The 20466-nt window shown below is 40.7% G+C and overlaps 2 protein-coding genes across 2 annotated transcripts; both read left to right on the top strand.

Annotated features, from left to right (window-relative positions):
- The first annotated feature begins 5355 nt into the window (after window positions 1–5355).
- Window positions 5356–6552, top strand: Osi16 (DUF1676 domain-containing protein Osi16). Its single transcript, XM_069122444.1, has 2 exons — window positions 5356–6021; window positions 6105–6552. The coding sequence occupies exons 1-2, from the start codon at window positions 5499–5501 to the stop codon at window positions 6485–6487; spliced, it is 906 nt and encodes a 301-aa protein (XP_068978545.1). The 5' UTR covers window positions 5356–5498; the 3' UTR covers window positions 6488–6552.
- A 9684-nt stretch (window positions 6553–16236) lies between these two features.
- On the top strand, window positions 16237–20019 carry Osi17 (DUF1676 domain-containing protein Osi17). The gene is made up of 4 exons (XM_069121635.1): window positions 16237–17534; window positions 17632–17864; window positions 17953–18710; window positions 19412–20019. Exons 1-4 carry the CDS (start codon window positions 16889–16891, stop codon window positions 19548–19550), a joined length of 1776 nt encoding a protein of 591 aa, XP_068977736.1. The 5' UTR covers window positions 16237–16888; the 3' UTR covers window positions 19551–20019.
- The last annotated feature ends 447 nt before the right edge of the window (window positions 20020–20466 follow it).

Below are 20466 nucleotides of genomic sequence, written 5' to 3' on the forward strand. Positions count from 1 at the left end.
ATTCGGTCTTCAAGTTAAGATTCATCTTCTCATCCCTTCATTTTATTTATTATCTCCTCTCTATTACTCCCATTGTGTTAAATAAAGACATCGCGTCCTTTCTTTTCTACGATCTTGCGCTTTCTTTTAATTTCCACCCTTCCTAATTTTCGTGTTTTTCGCTATTCTCATTCCTCGAATTTTCCACGAGTGTTCGAATACGTCAACCATCGAACACATCGGTGCACTTTCCTCTCTCCGCTGGAGCGGGCAGCCATTGACAGCTAAAATAATTAAATAAATAATTGGAAATCTATAACCGCCGAGGTAAAGCAGGTTATCACGGCGAAGGGGAAGGCTAACGACCCAAATAGGAGTCGTGCGACGCGCTCGGTGGAGAGAGAACGACAGGTGGGGAGAAAGGAAGAGGTAGGGGAGTAGGAACAGGAAGGAATCGGGGTCACTGTGACAGGAAAGGTGGGAAAAGTGGCCGAGCCGGTGATTGGCCATTTCTGCTTCCCCCGGGTGAATTCTCAGGATCAAGGGCACTGGGTCATTACCTCCACGTGGACTCCCACCTTCCGTTCTCCCCTCTTCGTCGAGCGATCATTGCCTCCCCCCATTCAGTGGAGAGATGGCGAGTAACGGTATCAGTTGTGATTAGGTTGCGTGGAGAGGGCAGAAACCTTGGGTATATACAAGCCGATCGAGAGGACAGCACTGTCAAGAGAATGGAGAACTCGAGGCGAAAAGAAGTTAATGAGTCGAATGCTGGGTTACGGTTTTGTTGATAAATTTGATTACCACCGGGCATTTTAAAGTTTTTTGGGAGTATTTCGGGAAATCGATAAGAATACATACTTGGAGTATTTTACAAAGTCTCCTCTCTCTTAAATCTTCTCTTCTCTATCTTCAGTAGGAAAGGGTTAATTTAATGAAGTTGTTGTTTCATTTTTATCGAAGATTGGTTTTGTTATAAATGTCTTGGTTCAAGAGTGAGTTTGCTTCTCTTCCTTTGTCGAGTTTAGAAGTTGATTGAAATATTTCTGAATGCTCTTTGTTGATTTCCGAAGACGATAAAAAGTTTATTAACCGTGATTTTTTAATTCGTTAAAAGTTGTATTTAAAACACACTAGTCATGTATATACCTCTCAAAAAAGCAAGATTTTCTCTGATAAGTAAAGTGAGCAAACGATTTAAAGTATCCTATATCGAAGTCCTTTCAATTAACACACTTCGCATCATTCTACGAACTATCATAAAAATAGTTTCAGGCTAAATCCTCATAACCTTCAAGAGATTTCGATAAACTCGATCTTTCAATGCTTTCATTGCTGAAATTTAAAATGTAGGTACCAGAACGATCGCTCGGACAATGGCTAGATATAAACGGGAAACTCATAACGTTTACAAATTGACTTTGAAAAAATGCGAAAGTATGATGGCGCACGATGCATTTTGAGCGCATAACGGGTGCTCTGTGTCGAATTAATGAGGTCTACGCAGCCACTCGGCCGGCAACCGGCATCAGTCGCTGTCGATGTACCTCGGACTTTTTTTGTACTGTCTGACCCACGGTTCGATAACGCAAATGCGCTCAACAAACTTGAGAACATTAAACTAACCGAATGCACGTGCGCATGAACAGCCCGAGAAGGTGTACGGTTTAAAGAAACTACACGATATTTGTGTAAATCACAATGAGAGCATATTAATATAAAATAAAGGTGGATTAAAGGATAGTTTCACCTAATCCATATTCTACTTTGGAATGTTATTCTGGTGAAGCAAATTTGATCAATTGCAAGCTTTCGGAATTAGAAATGTCCAAAATATTGCAGGCTTTTTATACTGTAAACAGTTTTCAAGCCTGAATTGCTCTTCAACGTACAAATGTCGAACATCGAATGCTTTCAGATAAATCGGAGCTCCTGTATGTTTTGAAAATTACAAATTTGCAACACTGCAAATACGTCTCTATGAAAGTTTCGTATCTCAAGTAAAAGCTTGGAACGAAGGAAAAAACAAAAAATATCAACAAAAGCGATATTACAAAAAGTACTATCAGCACGTTCTCCTGCATGCAGAGGATTGAAAGTTCCAAATCCATAAGGACTATGCAAATCGCAAATTACCCAATTCCGAGCGGAACAATAAAGCGATCCGTCTTGGTCAGACACGCGGTCGCTCTTCGTTCCAAGCGACACGGTTTTCCAAATAACGCGCCGTTCACCGGCGATCCTGGTCGGGAAACGATCGGGCCGTTTCCTTCGAGGATCTCCAGTGGATCTTACGGGAATTCTCGTGGTCCATGTGCATTAGCGACTAATAGCGACTTTCTCAACGTCCATCTCGATTTTCGAAACGAAAATGGGCTAACCGAGCGCGATCAATCGGCAAATGCTATGCAATTACGTTCACCGTTTCCAATGTACAACGCGTTGAATCGAATCCAGCGACTAAACACGTACAAAACAGAATCGTATGAAAAAATCAGAAACAAGATCTGTCCCAATTGTGGCATTGACAGGGACAGTGGAGTAAAATCGAACAGCTATCGACTGAATGGACAACTCGATTGGTTTAACCAGTTGTTTTCTCTGATTTCCATGTTAATTATTACGAAGTTGAAAACTTTCCACTTATTAACTCCGGTTGTTTTCCATCGATTAATTCGTCCAACTTATTTCACACTTGTCGAACGATATTTCGATAATTCAAGCGGTCGAAAGCTGGCAAATTCTGTTATATCATTCGGATGATGGTTGTAGAAACTTGGCCAGAGAATTAAGGACGCTTATGAAATTGCAAATCGATCGTAAAATCGTCAAATGGTTTTAATTTTCGCTTTCGCGGATTCTGGAAAGTAGAGTAGGAAATGCCGTTTCTATTTGTTATAACTTTTTGTTTAGCGTGACTCTCCAACAGAAGGTTGTCGAGGACAGAAAGATTTAATAATGCGCGATCGACACCGTCGAGGAAATTCGGCCGATGTTCGATATACTCGTTCGAGTTACGTATTAAATGTATTAAAAGGATAGTAACAGTATATCAGGAACAGTTATGGGAAACAGAAGGAGCGCCCATTCACGTTTCACTTGCGGCACAGTTCGCGTACGTTCGGTACTTGCCGGTGATTGGAAAGGCATGACCAGGATCGATCGATGAAAATCAAGTATCAAATCTAATCGGCAAACCGTAACATTGTAACACGACATTTTCCATTAATTCTACCAATATCGGCATTATACGTTTAAACTTTTGCAAGCTCTTAAACAAATTTCGCGCCAATTGTCTCAACTGTTTAAAACGGAGTTTCACTTTTCAGCCAGCTGCCTAAAATAGAGTTTTACTGTAAATTTGAAAGAATATGATATGTTGTGGGAACTTATACGATTCGATAGACAACGGTCGCAAAGGACAGAGCGACTGGCCGACTCTGCGCCGGATCGAAACAAGAGTAGCTCACCGGAGATCGCGCGATTATTAACGAAAGGAAGGCGTTGCGGTAAAAGGAAGTAACAAGTAGCGAAATAGATACCTGGAAAAGAAGGCTAATCCTCTCCTTTCCGACACACCTGCTGGCCGAGCATGCGAGCGCATCGTTTCGGCCGTACGAAACGTCCATGAACGCCTTACGCGGTGTTCACGCCGCGAATTCACCACGCTCGAAACTGCACGCCCTATTGACGATAAATAATTTCAACGGAATGCGCAGCCTGGAATTTTTCTCGAGTTCGCGTGTGGCCGCGTAAATGTAACACTTTAGTTCGAATGCGACGATGAGAAGCTCTCAATGTTTGGTGAAACTTGATCAAATACGTATCTCTGACTTTTATCGGAATTTATTTTCAGTAGCTCGGAGCGATGATTCTTCTTTATTTTCAAAATAGAAATCGATTTATCCAAACTTCTACTTCCTTCAATTATCCATTACTTGGAAGAGATACCTTTACTCAATCAAGATTATATTCAGGATTATATCGATCATAAAAAAGATTATATCGATCATAAAAAAATTAATGCGCAATATTAGAAATATTATGTTATTTTATTGTATTCTTCGTACTGTATCTTTTTTGTTATTTTCAATTTCTTTTCTTCGAAATCATTCAAGAAACCAATATTCCTAACCATCATCACGCGATTGACCCACAAAAGTTCGATAAAATCGAACAGATTATATCGAGTCTAAAGTCATGCAAGTTCCTCGAACGCGTAAGTGGCTACGCGATTTCCAAAGCGTAGTAAACGTTGGATGCATCTCTCGCGCGTGGATCCTGTGAAAATTGACCGCGCACTTTCTCGCCGTCAGATCCGTCTGTTGCGCTGTCGTTCGAGCGTGGCGCGCGAAAATCCGATCTCCCGCGAGTTAACTGGGCTAATTTAAAGTAGGCCTGCTCCGTCTCGTTTCGCTCAGTCGAGGGAAATAATACTCCGTGATTTCCCTCTCCCTTTGTAGTTTTCTTAAATATTCAGATGCTCTTCGCATAGCCGGATACGGAGGCTCGATTTTGTCCGACCATCGACCGCCTCGATTTCGTCGTCGAGATCGAAAGTGGTTCATGTCGGGTCGTCACTGTCGCCATCGGCCACAGACGATCTGCGATCCTAGCTTATTCGATTGATCTGTACGTTTGAGTACGAAAAAAATCACTGCTAGCAATATTCAATCGATCAAATGAGCTGAAATATGTCCATAGATACAGGAGATACTTTTCTCCAATAAAACTATGAATTAAACTTTAACAACTAGTGATACAGATGTTGATTTACTTCATAAATATAATTAAAATTGACGGAATTATCGATGCAGGAAGAATCCACTCCATCTTTTAACAGCTGTCTATAATTCCCTGTGATCAGCGTACGAAGCGCGATACGAGTACTTTCTGAATCCAGATTGCGAGTGTAACGATTTCTAGAGCAAACGGAATCGATATCGAAGAAAGTTTGGCCGAGCAGCATCCACAACGACCACCGAGCGAATTCACTGAAATGATTCCGTGGCGACAATTGAATGGAAGTCCAAGATCACGAGGCTTCGCTCTCATTAGAACGTCTCCGGTATCCTTTTTTTTTCCGCAAATTCGACAGAGATTCGAATTCTCCGCTCTATTTGACGCTCCCTCTCGCCGCGTACGAACAAGGCAGCGGCGGTGGTGGACGCGAGAGAGCCCCTCGCCTCCTCTCTTGGACCACCGTGAAAGAAGAGAGCACGCCGTCGCCGGCGCGTTGCTCTCGACTTAGGAGAATGTATGGAACGGCCGAAAGGCAAAAAGGAAAAAGGACTACCCGGTGACTCGCTCTATATATACTGCAACTATCCGAGGGTATGTCCAGTGCACGGTACGCGTCTCGTCCGTCAGCTTCAGTCAGCAGATCGAATCCTAACCACGTGCAACAAGTCCGTTTTACGCCGTTTATCCCAACCGCCGGACCTTCTCCAGCAGGATCTCTTTAAGATCAGAGTTTGTCGCGTCCGGGTTCAGAAACGTCGCATAATTCGCACAGCACGATGAAGGGATTTGCGGTATTCGGTCAGTCGTCGGTCCATCGTCAGCAGGCCCTGTTGCTGCTGCTGCTTCCTCTTTTTCTCGTCGGCTCTGTTGTCGGCGAAATTGAGAGACGTACCTCGAAACAAATGGTCGAGGAATCCCCGGAGACTCTAGCCTCTACTCTGAGCAAGGATTGTGGCAAGTCCTACAGTGCCACTTGCCTGAAATTAGACGTGGTGTCCTTCCTGGATAGATTATCTGAACAGGAGGACATCAATATCCTACCGGGAGTGTCGGTGATCAAAGAAAATAGTTCTGCCAGTATGCCAGCTTCCGAGGTTGTCGCCAATCTGGCTAGGGATTTCCCTAACGATGTGGAGAAGAGACTGGACGCGTATCTGGTTCACAAGGTCGGAAGCTACCTGAACAGCCACTCGATATCCATCAAATTGTTCGATCCCAGGACCTTCGAGGCTGCTAGGAATTTTAACGAGGAAACGTTGGCTCAACTTGGCCTTGGCGGTGGACAAAGTGTCGGAACTGGTAAGGAATTACTCTCCTTAGAGAGAGATTAAGATTATCGTGAATGAAAACACATGATAACGATTTCATTGGTCATCATATAGGACGTAAGAAGGAGAAGGGCGGTATGAATGGTTTATTTGCTGGTCTGATGATGATGAAGGGTACCCTCGGCGCTATCGGTTTCGGTGCCCTCGCCCTACTCGCCGGAAAAGCTCTGATGACCGGCTTAATGGCCCTTATGTTATCAGCCATCGTTGGTTTGAAATCTTTGGCCGGTGGTGGCGAAAAGAAGACTACCTACGAGATTGTCAGTAAACCCGTATACTCGAGTTCACATACTCACAGCTCCGAGGAGCACCACGGCCACGGCTATGGACATTCCGGATACGGGAGATCCTTGGACACGATCCACGACAGCGTCCAGCAGGCCGTTCTGAAATATGGCAACGCGCGGGATCGTCGATCGCTATTCCGGCAAAATTAACGAACTCGTGATCGGAGGAGCCGCCAGCGAGGAGCAGCTGGTGGCACGCGAGAGATCTAGTAGCACGTCTCTACCTCACCGAGTCCACTTTGTTTCCGTTTATCCTCTTTTCACACTTCACGGTTCCTTTCAATCTGTATCTAGCTCCTACTCCACCTCCACCTCTTCATCACGCTCTCCACTGCCATCAACTATATTTCTCCTACTCCTTCTTCACGTCTCTCCCATCTTTAACTTCGTTTCGCTTTCTTGTTGCTCGCGCCTCTGTCCGTCACTTCAGTCACATCGCCTGGTCTCATTTCATCGCCCCGTCTCTCCACCATCACCATCACCACCATCACCAATTTATATTCGTAGATTCGTAGGTATTTATTTGCCAAGCATGCTCCCACGTACCTCTACTCCCCACGGTCACACGGCTCGAGCTGGTCGTCGTTGCACATGGACCATTTTTGTATCATGTACATGATTTCTCCTTCTTGTTATTTATATGTATTTATGCGCAGTGTAAAGTTTTAATAAATCACGTTTTTAAGAAGCTTCCTGGCCCTGTCGTTTTTATAAGATCGTATTACGTTTTACGAAAGGAACCAACTATGGTTTCTGAAGATTTATGACGAATCTTTTTTCTGTTTGATTTACTATATGATAGATTATAGTGGAAGAAAAGGTGGCTGGAATCAAGTAGCAGTTTGCGCAAAATAAAGACAGCTCTTTGCTCGGTCTGCTGCAAAGAAAATTATATGTGTCGCATCGTAATTACGAGACGAATGGTTACTCAATTAAATTGATGCGAAACAAGGTCGTCCGCTTCTAGGCGCGTACGTTAGGCTATCTAGACATTCTCTGGTCATCGAGGTGCGCACGGTCATAATTTCTCAGGTGCAGCCAACAAATGTAATCGGATTCGAACGTTCCTTATTGAGAAGGAATAGAAAGGAATTTTTTAACATACACAAGTGAGTCACCTCGTTTCGAAGGATAGAGATCTTTCATTTCTTTTGGTTTTCTTCAGATATCCCAATTTGATTCAAATATGTGCAAACATTCACGATTTAATTATTATTTATTTCGAAACTAAAGAAAAAGTGAACTAAAAATTATAATCAACATACTTTATACGACAAAGAAAGTAGCTAATCAATTAACGATACTATTAAAAAATACATATAATTTAAAATTCATAATATGCATCAAATACACTACATTTTTATAAAAAATGAATTAAATTATCCTAAAACTTTTGAACAGCAACGTACATACCACTTCCTCTAAACATTCTAGATTCTTTCAACCATCACTCAGCGGACGCTAACAACTTTCGAATAGCCGACAAAAAAATATTTCAGTTCTATAGACTAGATCTTGAGCCCTCGTTATTCTTCACGCAGGAAGTCATCGAGTTGCCACTGAAATCTCGAAAGGCGGGATCTTGTTTCGCAGGTTAGGAACCGCGGTAAGACCAAACTACGAGGCAGACGTATTATTATGTTATTTTCCTAGCGGCCTAGTAAATGGCAATCGTGACAAGGCATTGAAAAAATCTGACGAATGACATAAATCCTATTGTATTTAAGCGATTACGATCTGACGGAACTCAGTCTTTGCTGACGGTAAAGTACGAGATCGATCATCGGATTTCGAGCGATGTCAACGCTGAAGATTATTTACGTAGTACACAGATCCATATTCGTCGTGATTGTAGTGCTTTCGATCGTAAAGCAAGTTCGAAATCAAGTAAACAATGGAACACACACGGATGGCAACGTTATCGTGGATCCGTACATTATTGGGACCAGCGGACGTCAATAGTACTGTGAAATTTATTTTGTAATCGTTGCTCCCATTTCATTATTGAGTGTTATGTAGCTTTTGCTAAGTGGAATAATTAAAGAATTAACTACAACGGTGGAGGAAATGAAATTTTCGTTGAATTATTAAATAAAATGATGGTTAATTCAACTTGAGTGCAATAGTCTCTGATGAGTGAAATAATTAAAGAAATAACTACGATAGTCAAAGAAATAAAATCTTCGTTGAATTATTAAATAAAATGATGGTTAATTCAATTTTGATATTTGTATTAAAATTTTTAGTAGCGCTGGTCGACAAGTGCTCGATTTCCGAAGGAACGGCTTTAGAGTGGATATTCGAGTGGTACCGTCACTGAAAAACGATTCTGCGAAAGACGATGACTTCCCAGACTTCCCAACGACAGACATAGGCCGCTGTGTCATCGATTTCTCGCTAATCTGCGCGAAGAAACGTCTCGGCCGATTCCTGGACTCTATTAGGGACTTAAACGAGATTTATTTAATGGGTCAAGATGTTAAACTGGTGAAAACCAGAGTGATTAACGACCATAGATCCGTGAATGATAGCAATAACACTATAGAACGAAGTATCAATGACTTCTTCGATACGTTTGCTTTAAGAATTACACTACCCAGGTGGAATGGGAACCGAGAAAAGAATCAGATAGATGTTATGTTTGACGAAACTCCTGTTTCCGAGGGTTTGTAACATTTCAAAATACTTGATGTACGAGTGACAATTAAATGCTATATTAACTATGGAAGGAAATACGAAGGATTCGTTTAATAATTTTTGCATCACTGCTTCTTCTACACAAGATTTTACAATTTTACAAAATTCAAAAATAATTTTAGTACTTCTAACATTATTATAAGTGCTATCTTAATTGATTCTTAATGGATTAAAACATACGCTCTCCTTTAGGGCGAGGCAAAGGAGGAGGCAAAGGCGGCAAAGACAAAGGTGGCAAATGTAAGACAATGATGATGGCTGGTCTTATGATGCTCAAAATGAAATTCATGGGTAACGCATAAATTGTAGCTCTCTATTTCTTTACGACATTCTAAAATACCTAATCAAATTTGTAAATATCAGGAGTAGCGACGATGAAGGGCATGATGATGGCTGGGATGTCCCTAATGATATCCATGGCAATGCTGATGCAAAAGTATATGAAAGGAGGAGGCAATGGCGGTGGAGGAGGAGGAGGAGGTAATGCCACAAATTACGAACATTATCATGAATTGCTGTAAATTTCCAACTTTATTACGATATGAATTAAATGCGATATTACTTTAATATTTTCAGGTCAGTACAAAGAAATCGTACTTCTAACAAAATCTAGTGGAGGCGGAGGAGGAGGAGGAGGAGGTTATGGTGGTGGAGGCGGCGGAGGTTACGGTGGTGGAGGTGGAGGAGGTTATGGTGGTGGTGGTGGAGGCGATTATGGTGCTCCACCGCCTTCGAGCTATGGTGCACCGTCAGGCGGTGGCGGTGGCGGTGGTGGTGGTGGTTATGGTGGTTGGGGCCGCAGCTTCGGAAGGCGGTTTATAACAAGCAATCTTGGGAAAACAGGATATGCAACAGAATCGAAAGATTCGTCCCTTAAAACAGAACAACTTGTATCAAGGACAGACTCTATTGCCTATCAGGATTATGGACATCCTTCTGTCATTGCCAATATTACATACTTGAACTGGAACTCCAGCAATACCGTAGAACCACAGAAATACCAATATTTGACTAACAACGTCGCTAATGTGGTAAACAGCGATAAAATGGAACCATCATCGCGCTCAGAATCCGATAATTACGACATTGAAACGTATCAGGTTGATGATTCGATAGGTGATTCGAGAGACTATGTGACAGATTCGAAGCCGAACTATTTGGACAATAGTGGTCATGTCATTTTGACAAATCATGTAGCGAGCAATCATGATACGAGTGTAATGCATTCGGCATATAATGACGAATGGCAACCCACGTAGGAAAAGTTCTCATCAAATTTGAGCAGAATTTGAGAAAGTGAGAGTTCGAACATTGAAAATTCTTCTGTATGGTGAATGTAATATAATCCTAGAGAAATTGTCAATTTAAATGTATTTAAATGTATGTACATTAAATGTATCGTTTGGAAATAAATTTAATGTTGAAAGTTTAGTATTTTGTCTGTGAAAGTGGCTTGAAACCAATAAATAATTTCATGTGTAAGTGACCGTGATTTCAAACTTGGTATCACTGGTCGCAAGGCGGTGGCGCAATCTTTCGAACAATTGACTAAGGCTCTTCACAGGTGAGAGTTTTACCTGTTTTCGCTAGGTGTATTCCTCGTAGCATTGAAGCAAAGAGGAAGCATAAATGCAGGCGAGGTACAAGATAGACTTACCGTCCCATGTACGTTTCAACACTCTAAAGCACTTTTAGCACTTTAATGATTGAACAATTTCTAACGTTACCAATTCCACATAAATTTCACATTTTTAAATAAGTTTTGCAAAATGTTTGATCTTTCGATTGTTATAAGAAATGAACAAGAGAAGAAGCTTTGAGGGAAACCACCTACCTACATAAATATCTAAATATGATAATAAGAAATCAAGAAGATATCTGCCTACATATATGGTAAAAAAGTGCTATGGTTCTCAGCTGATCTCTGAATAGATTTTATCTTTTGTCTGTGACTACAGGTTAGCGCGGTATCGACTGAGTAAGATGTTACAAGTTGAAGAACACTATCACTAGGTGTCCAAAGCCATCGGCCGACTTCCACTATGAAGTTCAGAATAGTTCAAATAATATGTATACAATAATAATATATACAGTATAGCTGTGTTTACAAAATGCGTACAATGTGCGAGTTATCTTCAGAAAGTCGTACACCTTTTAACTTATTTGTGACGATACAGCGATGTCTTCTAAGACTGTATAATTGATATTCATTAAACTTTTTTCTACGTTCCTTTCTTCCTTCTCCAGTGGTTTGTAATCATAAGGAAGTGGAATTTACGATCCAGTATCAGGTCTGTTTATAATTTATAGGCATCTTTCTTAGCGCGAAATCTGGATTACTCGTTCAACGATCTTAAATTGCAAAATTATCAAGGAAACTTTTTAAAATCTCCCTCCATTTAATCTATTCAATTTTCTTTTTCTGTTCTATTTAATCCTTCTCTATCGAAATATCGTAAGTTTATAGCATCAAATTCTATGCAAATCGCGATTTCATATTACATGTCTGATGTTTACATTAGATATTTTATATTAGATGATAGTAGTATGCAGCGTGCGAATCTCGAATTAGCTACCATCTAGGTAACCCACATGGAACGAGTACCTTGAGCAACGTAACAGATCGATGATTCCATAATGTACACAACCGGTACGCATAGAAATGACTCGTACACACATTAATTGAGCGATAACTGTACGTCGCGGAATTGAACCGCACATCGAAATGCGTGTCTCGATGCTGTACATAAGAATGTGCTGACGAGCTCGTCTTAGAATCGACCCTGCACAATAACTGACCCACATTGGTCCACGAGTTTAGCCACTTTATACTCATAACACGTAGCATTTTTGGAGACAACGCGATCTGATTTGAAAGGTATAACGGATTTTTCAGCTACGACGCTTGACGATTTCAACTGCTTCTTCGTCGTCAATAACTTCAAAGAAACGTTCTTCTCTCGTAGAAAGATTCAAATATCTCGAAACTATTACGAATTCAAATGAATTTTTATTTAATCGGAGTGTTAGGTTGTTCTCCACAAAGATCACTTCGAATTATTAAGTTACATTAATTATGCAAACTATCTTCACTTAAGTTTGAAGTATTTTAAATTAAATTTACGACACGTTTGAAAACTTTCATAGAATCGATAATTCAAACACACATAATCAGTAACGTAAATACAGAAAGTACTGAACTCTCAATTGAGAGATTTAGACGATAAAAACGTAAAGTGAAGGGTTTAATTATTTAATGGAAAGAGTATTAAGTCATCGATCGACAAGAGAATAACAGAAACCAAAGAATTGGAAAATCGGTGAAAGTTACAGTGTAGGAGTCCAGACGGGACTGCTACCACGCCAGAAATAGGTAGAACGTGTCACGCCAAGAGTTCGCGGATCGGTTCACTTTCCTACGCGCGCAGCACGTGTCTTGCGATGAATCTTTGCCCGATCCTTCGTTGACGTAACAGAAATTACCCGCACGAAGAAGCAACCTGAGAGTAAAATGAACACAAATGTGAAACGATTTTATTGTAATCTAGTCATTTCCCATGACGACATAAATCGCGGATGATAAATTAAAGAGTACAGAAATTATATCTGTTTTCACATGTACACGATGTTTGTATGTTTTCAACGCACATGGTGATGATTCCGATGAATCCTGGTAAAAGCCTCGTTTTATATTTTACTCTTCTTCCGTATTACAAATGTATGTCATGTCCCGTTCATTTTTTCTCAGTACACAAACTTTCTTGACCTTCTATTTCGGTGAAGGCCTTTATTAATTACTTTGAATACGCTATTAACGTTACGCAAGCTTCAATGGAAACGATTATAGTTCACCGACCACTTAGTCGTTTGCTGCTGTATACGGGGTGTTAAACACAAAGTATCAAATGGCTTCATGCTATTTTTTATTCCATAAAATTAATAAATCAAATATACAGATGGCAATTTTTGGACTTTCGTAGGTCAATCTTGCCTATACATATAGAAACATAAATCATAAATTTAGGACTCTTGACAGCATACATGTTTCTGAATTCTTAAATTCATCATTTCGACATTCCTCCCACCGTTTTTTCCATTCCGACATTAATCATCCCGTGTTATTTCAAATATTCGAAGTTATCACAGAACATGATTAATAATACGTATTAAACTCTCGATCTTAATTTTCGATTGTGTACGTGACGTCGAACAGGAGTGCCATGCACGCACGAAATTTTTCTGTCCACCCAATATATGTAACGTGTCCCAGTTGCTTGGTTCACTTCAAGCACATGCAAACCAGTTCCGATGCACCATGTCTGTGCAAATACTTTCAGCCGGCCGACGCGACGCGGCCTGCGTTTCTCACTTGAGAACGCGCATAGGCTTACGATTCGAAGCAGCTTGCGCGATTCGCGCGTTTTGGGGAATTTCCTATAGTACATGGCGACACAGTTCTTTCAGCCTACTTCGACACTTGAGTTTCTCTTTTTTGTTTACCCGCCACATCTAGTCGTTTTTCAAGTCCATCCATGTCTGTCTAACCCCTATTCATTATCGGTTTTTAGAATCTCATGAAATCGTTAATGAAATTTACATAAAACAAGCAACCAGAAAATTCCAATCTAATTGAGTTCTGTTGATTCGTATCTCCCTAAGAATTGTAGTAAAAAAAGATTTCATTCTCCGATTTCCGTAGATACCTGCAGATACCAGTTTTCATTTATTCAACAACATAAATAACTTGATAGTTTCCAATGTGTTTTAGTTTACGTTTTAGTCTACTATCGGATTTGATATATTAATTTATAATACTGCTGGCACTATGTTTGATTTCGTCCATTTTTTATTATGCCTGATGTTTTGTATCAATATTTCAATAGAGGTAGAAATGAACAAAATTTGATAAAATCAACAAGTTCGTAATCTGAGCAATGGCGATTGGAGGGTTAAAGCGATCCACTGTTATGAATATCCTCCTGACTAATTAGATGGTAGAGTGTGTACGATGTGAAACCACTGTTAAGGAATTCTACGCATTGGTACTAATATCTAGGCTGGTTGAAACGTACCCGTTCTTCCTCCATGAGTATTGAGGGCCGCTGGAAAAAAAGAGGCAGAAGTTGCGCGTACGAGCGTTCGTTTCCGTGAATGCCGTGTACGCTCTACAAGATCGCTTTTCGGCGGTCATTGAGCGACCAAGCCGGTCGTCGCTCAACCTACCTACCTACCGGCCAGATCAATAGTAGGTCAATGAAATTCATTCGGCCGGACCACGTTCGCCAGTATTGACCCACCCGATCCTCTTTACGATCTTGGAACCCAACATAACTCAGCAAGGTGCAATAACGTTACTCGATACGTCATGTGTTTCGTAGCAAGATGTATAGATTGTGTAAGGTATAATACTTCAGATAGTTCTCAGGATGCAACATTTTTCTGAGTTCAAGCGGAAGTAATAAATGATGTAAATGAGGTGTAATAGTAGTACTCATCAGTTTCTATAATGTTGATTGATTTTGTATTAAAGTTTCTTTCTCTTCACTGTGAATTAATTGATATTGAACATTTTACGTAAGAAGAATAAGATTTAAAAGAAGAATTGGAGGAAGTAGAGTACCAGTGAAATTGCCCTCTTTCATAGCCACATTCTGTAACTATGCATAACTCACTTACTTCTATAATTATCCGTAATCTAGAAGGTGTTTCAAGCGTGCTGTGAAATATGTTGTTGCCACGTTTCCGGTTTCCCGTTTCAAGGTCGCATTTTCCTAGCTGAGAAGAAACGACACTGAAATCATTTTTCCTTGACAAAAACATTGATCGATGAAAATTGTGCCTGTAGCCACGCGATGATACGCTTATCGACCGTTCTTCTCGAATGTAGGTTGTCGAAGTGACGCTGGAGTCGTCGATCCCGATAATGGGAACACCTTCACCAACAATCTATTAGTGAAAACTCCAGTGTGGAGCCTGGCCGAGAATTCGTAACAGTGTGATGTCCATGATAAAGCTATTACATTCATCAACAAGAACTAAAGAATTATTATTTGCAGATGAAGTTTGTAGATAACTCCAGAATGATGTAACGAATTTATTCTAACAAGTAGAACAACTAACAACACTTGTTCCTTTGCAAAAGCTTACTAAAAATCTAATCACGACTAATTAAAGGAGAAACGCAATGCAATTAAAGTATCCTCCAAGTACATGACGACGCTATTTAAACAAAAATATGAACACAGCGACAAACACTGATTGGAAAGACCCGGCGATCATCTTGGATTTTGCTCCAGATTGCTGTGTAGTAATTACTTCCTCTTCCTAACCGAGTCAAATCTCTAATTTTGCTGCGATCTTCCACGATAGTTAACCTCGATATGAAAAGTAACGAACAGATAGTATTACTTAATATTCCACACAGTGGACTTCTTCATTTAGCGCTTCGTTTTTCACGGAACGCTCTGAATTTCACTCTCGCGTTCCACTTTTTTACTTTTGTGTTGTGTTTTGCATTTATTCGAATATACAGTGATTCTTTGGTAGCCGATGACGACCGCAAGAAGCAATCCTAGACGTCCCGCGGCTATAATCGAGACATAATCGAAACGGGATCACTTGCGAACTCGCACCAGACCGGTCTGATGGCACATAAACAGCAATCTGCAACGGTCCAACGATTTGCAGTTTCTGTTGAATCCATAGAAGAAGTTTAACGAGAAACGACGACATTTGTCGCAAGTTTGCGAATTCTTTTTGTCTGTCACGACAGTTACAATGGATACTTGTTAACGGTTTAATATATTACATAGAAGATTGTTTATCTAATACCGTTGCAGTAGCTTTTTAATTTCTAAAATAATTGTTAGGCTCGAGTCCTCTCAGATACAACAATAAAACGAGTTAATAATATCTAGCGCTATTCATAATCCTGTCATTAAATGCAAGTAAGCTTTAAGTTAATGCTCAATGAGTTTATATACCCGTAATATTCATAATAGCAGTAACAAACTGAATCAAAGAGGTTCCAATATTTGGTATAACTTGTAATTTTCATATCAGCGTCGAGTGCCGTCGCACGTGACCAAAATGCCTCGGTGACCATAATGCGATTCACACGGTTCAACTCGACTGAAAACGTTGCGAAGAGAAGTTGACAGGTTTCCCAGCCGCTTTCACCGTGCGCATTGCCAAGGAGCTTGGATTGACGGTGCATACAAAGTCCGAAATCCTCGTCAACGCCTTTTAACACGCGCGCGCGTGTAGCTAGACGCGTGGCCGGTTGCAGTCGGAGAGGAGACGATAATGACCTTCCACGGAGCGGCCGTAGACGGAGTAGGAGGGTCTTTGACACACTTGACGCTCAGGTGAATTGTAACCGAGAACCGAGAAGCTTGTGGTTAGTTTTGAGCGGGAGATCGAACGGAACGCGTCTCGCGAGAAGGAACGGAGAAGGCGAACAAGTTGGGCGAAGATGATGTGACATGCCGGCTAGATGACACGGACATGTCGAACGAATCGATAAACAATTTACGATGCGATTGGATTGCTTGAAATTGAAGGAAGGAATCGCCGATCCCTAAAACGTTTGAAGGAGGTGTGATCCATTCAGATTGATATCGAGGTCGTGATCATTGGAGGGGGCAACGGAAGTGATAAAAGGTGCACGTGGATAGGGTAATATCGATGTGACGAAATCAAAAGTGTATTAATCGTCGTTCTGATTTCTGGTCTATACACGCTTCAACTATCTATATCTTTGATTGTGCTAAATCTTGTTCAATCAGATACAGGGGAAGTTCTATTTAAATATTTGAGAAATACTTATCCGGTGAAATCTAGTCTTCGTCAAGGATGCATTTAAGATTCGTGATCGTGATCGTATATTTGTGCGTGGTGCATGCAAACTGCCTGTTCTTCGATGTTAAGAATTTGAAGAATTACGCAAAGATATTTAACTTCGGTGGTTTGTCGCTAAACCAGACTGAGAATGAGTTGTGGAAAGGATTGATCAGGGACTGTGATCGATCCGTAACGTTCTCCTGCATACAGAAAAATGCTTACACGTACCTAGACAATGTTTTCGTGGAGAGAGACAATATCACGGTGTTTGAGGGTTTGACTATGACGAAAAATAATTTGGATTATGGAACGTGTCGCACGAAGAGTGATCAAGATGATTCCATGGATGAGAATCTGGTAGAAAGGTCCAGTAAGGATAATTGCGACGAAGAGGAAAGTGAAGAGGAGAAGGGGGAGGAAAGAGGTCGACAGTTCGGCGAGGAGCAGTCACCTTTGGAGGAAGTGACTAACGCGCTGCGGAAGAGGGCGATAAAATTTCTCGCGACCAGGGATTATCAGATTCAGTTACCCGATTTTTTCTTCGAAGGAGCCACGATTCGAATAAGTCCTCGTGAGATTGATGAAAATGGCGCTCTGGTTAGAGTAGACTTCGGTCAGCAAGGCTTAGAAAGCCAAGGAAGAATCTTCAAGAAAATTAGTACGATGAATAATTATTTAATTTGTGATAATACATATCAATATCTTTCTAGCGAGTTAAACATTCTGAAGGATTTAATCGACCCTTCCTATTTCAGGAAAATTTATACAGAACAAGCTGATGACAAGCTTGTTAGCCCTGTTGCTCATCATCAAGCTAATCAAATTGAAGTTCATGTTCGTGATACCGTTCCTGTTCGGCGTGGGCACAGCGAAGAAGCTCTTCCTGAAATTGCTACTTTTCTTTATCCCAGCATTTGCGCATGTTTTTAAGCTATGCTCCAGCTACTATTCTGCACACAGTACAAAGTACCACCACCATCATCATCAGGTGATTATTACATCACTCTAACGACACTTTGATGTCAATAAGGGCTGATCTCTCGAATATTACCATTAATATTCCATTACTATTTCAGGTAGCGCATCACCATCACCACGTACCAGTTCCAGTACCAGTTCCAACTTACTACAACCATCACCACCACCATCACGACGATGAATTCGATGGCTACGATTATGCTCATCCTCATATTCAATATCGAAAAGACATCGAGGAATTGAAGGAATGGGGCATCGAACCTTACGAAGAGCCTTACGAAGTTCAAACCGAGCCTGTAGGAGCTGGCACGGTGCCAGCTCGACCTCCACCAGGAGTGCTGCCGGCGCCATTCCCAGCGCCCACTTACTCTGGAACGTATGGTATTCCTCAGTATGCGCCGAACGCGCAGCCAATAGCTTCTCCGTATTTAGAAAAACGTCCACTGACATCTGCTCATAATCTGGCCTACTCAGCATACGTTGATAGTAATCGTAGAACAGTTGTTCAACCAGCTTCGCCAACTGTCGTCAATGTCCCTTTAAATCCTGCAAATCTGCCGTCAACGATGTTGCCAACTGCAACAAATATAAAGAATTCGTACATTGCGTTTGGACAGCAAAATGCGAGACAAGTTTCAGCGAAGAGCAGTCAGATAGATTCTAAAGCAACAGTGGTTACGCAACGATCAGGATACGACGATGAATATTATGGACCGATAATTAACAGACTTGAAGATATATTTAAGCAACTTAGATTCGTCGAAGAAAGTTGCAAAGAGAGGCTAGTGTGCAGTATGTACAAGAATCCGGCTGTGTATACGCCGCACAGCAACCTCGTTTCGAACGAACTGTCCAGGTAAGAGCAAAAGATGAATCGTACGGTCAACTAAATCCATCGTTTGTTATTATTATCTGGAGGAAGTTGATTTAATTTATGAACGTATTGGAAAGCGTGGAAAAGAGAACGAATTTATGTAGTTTCGTCTACCGGTAGACAAATACGAAGAATAGCTTCCACTAACGTTGGAGTTCTTCTAAAACTAATTTCTTTTAATGTATAAATTATGCAAAAATTCGATCGTTGTCGTATCGATCATCGTGCTATTAATTATTCATTCACCTGTGTACCACGTTCGAATTCGATCACTTCGGGCGTCAATCATAAAGAGAAAGGTGGCCACTGCTCCGAATCGCTCGAATCGGAACGTCGAATCACGTTCCATGCGGATTCGACTCTTTTTCTTCTTACGCTCTTTCCGTTGACTGTTCTCTGACAACAATAAACGCGGCTCACAAAAGAATCATTAGTTCCAGCAGGAAGTAATGCAATCTCTTGGCAAATTCTTCCGTAGTTCGTTTATTAAAGAGAAATTATCTTGTTAGCGAACTTAGAGCCGCTAAATGGCGAAAGTATCACGCGTGTCGACTAGATGCAAGCGTTGGTAAGGAAAACAGGGTCAGGGTTTATGTTATAACATGATTATCGACTGATTTCGATGTGAAAAGGTGTCAGGAGTACATTAACAACTTGATTTTAATTTTTCTTTTCTATTTCAGAGATCCACAGGAGTTGAAACGTACGGGGACCGAAAGCTCGTCCAGCAAGAAGTTCCACAGATATTTCAACGCGGCTAGATTGGGTCAAGATGGTGGAGATTGCTTGAGAACGTATCCATGTCACATAAATACCGAATAAACTCGGTGTGAATTTTTGTTACTAAGTAATGAAGAATTGTCGTGGGGACAAGAACATATGTTGAAGTCACCAACTTCTGGCATCACATCGCCACGCGTTGAAGTCTCCGACATGAGTACGACTGGTGGGTCTGTTCCGCTAGGCGTTATCAAGGCGGCCACGGACACGGCTGTAGGCTATTAGTTAGTGTCAAGGCCATGAATTGATTATTTGGGTAGAAGATGTCAGATAATTTTACGTCCAATTTATTAAAGTATTTTATGATAATAGGGACACTTTTTGTAATATGTAAAAGTACTTCGATTGTTCCTTGTGAAGCTTAGTGCTTGCACTCATGATAGCGTTACGTGGAATTTGTGATGGGACGAATACTAAATCGAGAAGAAACGAGCTTTCTATTCGATTTCATTAAATACTTTCTATTAGGAATGTAAATACAAGATCTTTTTGGAGTTTTTGTTACGAGGAGTTTCTTAAGCACTTGTTCAATCTTCGGTACTATCTGAAGCAGAATGAAATTTTCTGATGAAATGTCAAACTTCGTTCCTTTGACACTTTGTCAGGAAAGTAACAGAAATGTAACTCTTAGATAACAATCTTCGATCATGCACTGGATTGCGTGATTATGATAGTTTCACGTTTCTCCAAGTACTACTGTTCAATAGTAGATTTTCTCACATATTTTATGCAATTAAAAATATTTTCTCTGTGACATTTTACCCAGTACGATATCGTTGTGTAGTCACGAGAAAGTGGTAATTTATGTATGTGTAATTTATAAATAATTTAATTCAAATGTAAGTCGATACATTATACGTGCGAATGGATCGAATACGGGAATCTTAATACTACATCCAATGATTTATTTATTTTTAGATATGATTATTTATTATTACCTTCTCGGGTGCCATACCCA

Source organism: Bombus flavifrons, chromosome 10 (assembly GCF_040668555.2).
Source record: "Bombus flavifrons isolate JBK064 chromosome 10, iyBomFlav1_principal, whole genome shotgun sequence".
In the NCBI taxonomy this organism is placed as follows: domain Eukaryota; kingdom Metazoa; phylum Arthropoda; class Insecta; order Hymenoptera; family Apidae; genus Bombus; species Bombus flavifrons.

What these genes read in the sequence shown, in the direction of transcription:
- Osi16 (XM_069122444.1), top strand. Translation starts at nt 5,499, where the DNA reads ATGAAGGGATTTGCGGTATTCGGTCAGTCGTCGGTCCATCGTCAGCAG. An exon ending in TGGACAAAGTGTCGGAACTG is followed by an intron (nt 6,022 to 6,104) that starts GTAAGGAATTAC and finishes GTCATCATATAG; the next exon opens with GACGTAAGAAGGAGAAGGGC.
- Osi17 (XM_069121635.1), top strand. Translation starts at nt 16,889, where the DNA reads ATGCATTTAAGATTCGTGATCGTGATCGTATATTTGTGCGTGGTGCAT. An exon ending in AAGAATCTTCAAGAAAATTA is followed by an intron (nt 17,535 to 17,631) that starts GTACGATGAATA and finishes TTCCTATTTCAG; the next exon opens with GAAAATTTATACAGAACAAG. An exon ending in ACCACCACCATCATCATCAG is followed by an intron (nt 17,865 to 17,952) that starts GTGATTATTACA and finishes TTACTATTTCAG; the next exon opens with GTAGCGCATCACCATCACCA.